The 5850-nt window shown below is 32.7% G+C and overlaps 1 protein-coding gene across 1 annotated transcript in view; it reads left to right on the plus strand.

Moving 5' to 3' along the window:
- The first annotated feature begins 281 nt into the window (after window positions 1-281).
- Window positions 282-5850, plus strand: part of LOC117115026 — a 13788-nt gene continuing 8219 nt past the window's right edge. The window contains exon 1 of the mRNA XM_033258665.1: window positions 282-406. Coding sequence (XP_033114556.1) covers window positions 289-406 — 118 coding nt within the window. The 5' untranslated portion in view covers window positions 282-288. The remainder of the gene's footprint in view (window positions 407-5850) is intronic.

Genomic DNA, 5850 nt, shown 5'->3' on the forward strand with positions numbered 1-5850 from the left:
TTGCTGATCCTCCACGTTTGTCAAGTCTTTTCACCCCCGGAGTTCATGTTACTAATACTATAAAATAGAGGGGTATTGACCAAAAATACGTTGCCAAAACAATTAATGACGTTATAATCAGTCCACGGCAACCTATTCACGTCACGCCCCACCGACAGTATGACGTTTTATGAATAAGGAAAATGAGTCCTGAGCATTCCCATCGGTGGATTTCCATTCGCTGTCTTAAATTTCGTAGAGCCGATTTATGGGCGTGGTTACAGTGACATGAATAATTCATAAGATACAATGTTTAAAATGAGGCGCGCAACACCCCAGCTAATACAAGAGGAGAAGCGTATCATCTGGTCGTTTTGCTTTCCAACAGAATTTGAATACCAAGTAAAAGCCACTATAACAGTCAAAGGTAAGACCAACATTACTGTGACTTACTGTTAGTATAGTTTACAACAAAATGTTTGTATTTTACGGTACCGTAATTTTCACCAGAGCTACATGTTAGGTAACAGAAACAATAAACGCGATCAAAACTTGTGTTAACATAAGTAGTCTTAGCGAAAGAAAACACATGAAGAAAACATAAAGATAATATACTAAGTAAAGTTTTTAATTGTATAATTATTTCTAGATTAATTCGTTAAAACAACGGTTGCATTTTTGTTTAAGTAGTAAAAACATTATTTTCGTTAAAACATTCCACAGAATAATAGGTTTGTTGATCATAGAATGGGTTGCGTTTGGGAGAAAAAAAAAACAATTCAGTAAATCAGCAAAAAAAATTTAAAATTGTCAACATAATATTTCGTAGGTATCGTCATTATCAAAATAATGCTCACATTTAAATCAAACACCTATATCGTAAAGGTGAGTATTTCTTATATTTAACAACACATAATTCATACAATTAACACCGATTTGTTTTTATTAAATGACTAATAAAAAAATATGGTTCCATATTTTATTAAACTAATGATGTTGCCTTTTATTGGTATAGCTACTTAGCTTTTCACCCGACTACGACAAGATCCTTTTTTTTTATTGATAGTTATATCACGAATATCACAGTATAAATCCGGGTATTAACCGAATCGTCAACGTAATTTTACTAACGTAAATTAGCGCCTAACGTCAAGACTAACCAGATTTACAAATTCGCTAACTAAATCATATTTTCACTGATTTCATTTTAGAGTTATTGCTGCAATCTTTAACGGCACGTGATCCATATAACCTTATTAATGAATAATTGATGTTATAGTATTACTAGATATCTGAATAATTAAGATTAATTATTTCGGTTGTAATGTAATCTAGTAAGTAAATTACTCGATATATCAAATTCAGTGGCTAATATTTACATACCAAATTACTGACCGTCTTTTCAAATGGCAACAAATATTTTAGCATCATGGTTGACGATTGCTTAATTAATGATTATTTAAAAAATACATTTATTTTAACACAGATTAAGGAATACAACTGCTTCGTGGCCATAGATGCATATTTTAATAACTTAAAAAATACCAGTTATGGGCCCTATTTTATTTTTACAATTGTAAATCAGTAAGATAATGACGTCATGCAAAGCATTGATGCATTATGTATAGGGCCTATCTATTTTAATTGAAGCTATATCAGTCCGATTTTTAACGGTATTCTCGGTGATTTTAGACAAATTAATTAAGGACACTGAACGAAATAATTATGGTAGACTTAATCTAAAATGTTCCTCTTCTAACGCAAACTCATTACATTGGTAAATTTAAGAAGTATGTTGAAAAGAAATAGGCCTTGCTACATTCACTCACGAATTGGATTCCGGTTCTTACTGTTCAATGCAGAATTTCAAATTACACACAAATATCGACCGGTATCAGCCTCATAATAAAATATCAAAACGGACGAGTACTAATGGCTTCCACTTTCAACAAATACCGTAGCACACAATTAGTTAGTAATCAAGTCGGTAATTACTACTTCAAACACTGCAGCGAAAAAAGGTGAGTATGAATAGGTACTAAAGAAATCTCGAGTACTCAAGTGTCCGGTTATAATGAAAGTAACGGGTATCGTGTAGTGTTGATTCCGAGGAATGTATCCAGTATACACATTGATAGTTTAATAGAGACAACTTGAGGGTGCATGACATTCTAACAGGATGTTATGTACTTTATTCAATCAACTTAACATGAACTGAGTTGATAAATGTGACACAGACACATTCAGTTTTGCACACGAGCAGTACAAAAAAAAAAACCTGTTAACAAACGGTGCACTAACAGAAAATTAGTGTATGGTTTGAAATATAAAAAAATGCTGATGGTAAAATAACTGTGCAATAATGAAAAATTAGTATATGGTTTCAAATAGGAAAATAATGCTAAAGGTAAAATAAGGATTTCATGATTGACCTATAATGAACTTTAGAGCAGAGTCATCAGAAATGCTTTTGAAACTTACTGTATGCCTATTCGAAAATATATAAATGTAAAATTAAAAAATACTGTACCAACAACTTATATATAGGCCTATAGATACGTCAATAATGATGATGAATATATCTTAAAAATACATTTTACAAATGTTTACACATACTGATTTATTGTACAACCAGCTAATATCAAACTACTTTTTTGCATCTCAACAATGATCCAACCACAGTTTCCCATAGCATTGTTGTTTACAGTTAAAATATATACCGTAATCGTACGCTTTACGGTGTAACTGTATTGTATACGGCTATATATTATTATATTGTGTAGGCCTGTATAATATAAATATATAATAAAATGAAATACATACCTATATGTATACTCATATATATAAACAACATGTATTAATATATATATATATTAGCGTGTATGCTATAATGTATAACATTGAGGTTGATATCAGGACACTCGACAACAACAAACTCATTAGGTTTACAAGTCAATATTCAATGATTGAGTACAGTAAAGAAAGAACCCTTTGAGTAAAAAGTGTCTACGCAATTACAATTCAATAAATATCGTCTTTCATGCATTGTCATTAAAGTAGCAATCACAGAAGATTTGTAGTTCGAGTGCGAGAGAGAACGTGCCTTGAGTACTGTAATCGCCTTTACTTGAGGGTCGGGTGAATAGCACTCGCGGTTGCCGCTTCCTGGACCATTATATCTCGAATTCTATAATATTATCGCCAGCCTCCGTAGTAGGTATCTTCTGGCAAACTCTTCTCATCAGATTATTAGAAGATTATAGATTATCTATTGCAAGCGATGATGATGTAAAAACAGTAAACAAGCGCACATAGCGTATGATTTTGAATCGAGTATATTATGTAGGGCTACAACATTCTTTCGCGGCAATAATTCCTTGAGGATTCCAATCGCTTCACTGTTTCAATACTCATTACTCAAAAATTTATAGCATGTATTTAACAGTTAGAACATTTTAATGTTAATAATGCCAAACTGATTTAATCTAAACCTGTGATTAATGATGTGTCTGTCAATGACTGATTATTTGAGCTGCTTTTCATACTTTAAATTTTATTAAAACCGTTGCGCATTTGAGAACATTTACGTTTATATTGCGCTATCTTTATAATATTTCATAACATATAGTCGGGAATTTAGGTTGTAGAAAGAAAACAAAATATTCCGAGACCTTAACAAATGCGCGTAATTAAAAAATTATTCAACAAATAGGAAATAAATTTTTATTATATTTGTAAGACTCCGCGTGTAAGATTCGCATTCAAGGACATTTACTTTGGACTATCATTATATTTCATAACATTAGTCGGGAATTTAAGTTGCGGAAGGAAAACGAAATTTCCGAGACCTGAACAACTGCACATAATTAAAAATTATTCGACAATTTTGACACAACAAGAAATAAATGTTTATTTATTGTATAAGCCGGTGTTAAATACTCATCTTGATTCGAGCTACGCGTTCATGGAGATGCTGGTGTTTTGTGGGTTTTTATTGCTTAGGTCTTCAGTTTGGACAGCTCAGCAGCAGTCTAAAACGATCTCATCGTAATGATATCTATCCTGTCATTCACTAAATTGCATATTGTCAATGTCAATAAATAAAACTTAATATGCAGGAAATATTATGTAGCATACCCATATCGAATCGTTGATTCACACTAAACAAGCTACAGACGCAAACGCACATGTGCGGCTACTCACTCCTACTTGCAAAATATTTGAGGCTCTTTGCTTGCGTACGTACGGTACCGTAATACGTCAAGCCGCTCAGGCAACTTTTTGCATACCAATTGTTACGCGTCTAATTGACCATTCCAGATTGTCAATCACAACTTAATAATTGATTAATCAGAACGTATTATTTATCTTCTATGGATACGCGTATGTCCCACAAAATACGCTAGTTTACGTACGTGTACACTGTTTAAGGACCTACACATTAACACCAATATACAAGGCGGGGCCTAGTGTAGGCCTGAGTTACATTCTAAAAACTGAAAATCATGTGTGCGTTGGAATTTACATTGCGTGTCAAACGCCGCAACGCATCGTTGAAACTTCATTAAAATGTGAATTACGCTTAATACTCATATAATAAAATGTATCATAACGGAAAACATTTTTGAATAGAAACGACAATTATGTTAATTTACGGGCCTACTTTATAATATTGAGGTCATGTACATAGGCCTAGTGTACCGGTATTTTGCAATTTTTAACAACAACCGAGTTCATCAAATTATTTATAAAATATAATATAATTGCACACAATCATAAATCGTGATGTATACTAGAAATCAATATTGTAACACTGGCGGCTGTAAGATAATTCGACGCGTTAGTCCTGGCTACGGATTGATATCGCCTTGGAGCGGCGGCCTGTAAATTTATATATTTATCACCAAGATATTATCTTAATTGGTTAATAAAGGGTTAATTAAAATGCAGATGATAGACAAGATGGTTCTTAATATTACCCATTACATGTATCGAATCTTGTCTAGATGAGTCTTAATTACTCACAATACGACGTTATTTGTAATCAGAAGCATCGGGGTAATCGCCTGAGATAATACCGTCACGTGATCTAATATGCGTGTGCGTAATTCATTGCTAATGATGTCAAGACACAAATAACATTAATCCAAGTTTGTTCAGTAAATACGGCGTTCCTTTCAACGTTGCCGCGCACGACCCGATCACTTCATGTACACATTGTGTATAAAGGTGGCATGCCAATACGTAGAAATTCAAAATCATAAAATATCATGTGATCTATTTAGAAGTACCGAAGTACGCGATGTTTGTTTCAGTATCACGTGTCATAGGCTTAATTATCACATCATTATCATCGTTATGAACATTATAATCATCATCATTATCATCATCATCATTATCGTCAACATCATCATCATCACCTTCAACTTTATTTCACTTGTAAAATTTATGACAGTACTATATACAAAGTGACGCAGACCAAGAAAAACAACACGGCTTATGATAGGGTACACAGCCTTAACGTAGATTAATCACATGATCACATCACCACACCATTAAAATCATTATCATTATCATCATCATCATCATCATCAATATCTTTCTCATTATCGTATACATCTAAAGTGATCATCAATATCAGACCAGCCTCGTGTGTTGCTAAACAAACACATCATCATCACGGTCGTCGTTGTCGTTATTGTCATCATCATGTTTTTCTTATCTATTATATTAGTTGTATTTTTATGTATTATTTTTGTAATTGGGCTTGACAAAAAAGTTTTTTTTAATTTTTTTATTCGTGTTCCAGATTTTCTAAAATATATTAAAAAACAACGGAAATCGTACCCTGGAATTGGAAATGAACAATAT

The sequence above is a fragment of the Anneissia japonica genome, unplaced genomic scaffold, assembly GCF_011630105.1.
Source record: "Anneissia japonica isolate Jap-2015-1 unplaced genomic scaffold, ASM1163010v1 scaffold24_len2511860_cov200, whole genome shotgun sequence".
Lineage (NCBI taxonomy): Eukaryota > Metazoa > Echinodermata > Crinoidea > Comatulida > Comatulidae > Anneissia > Anneissia japonica.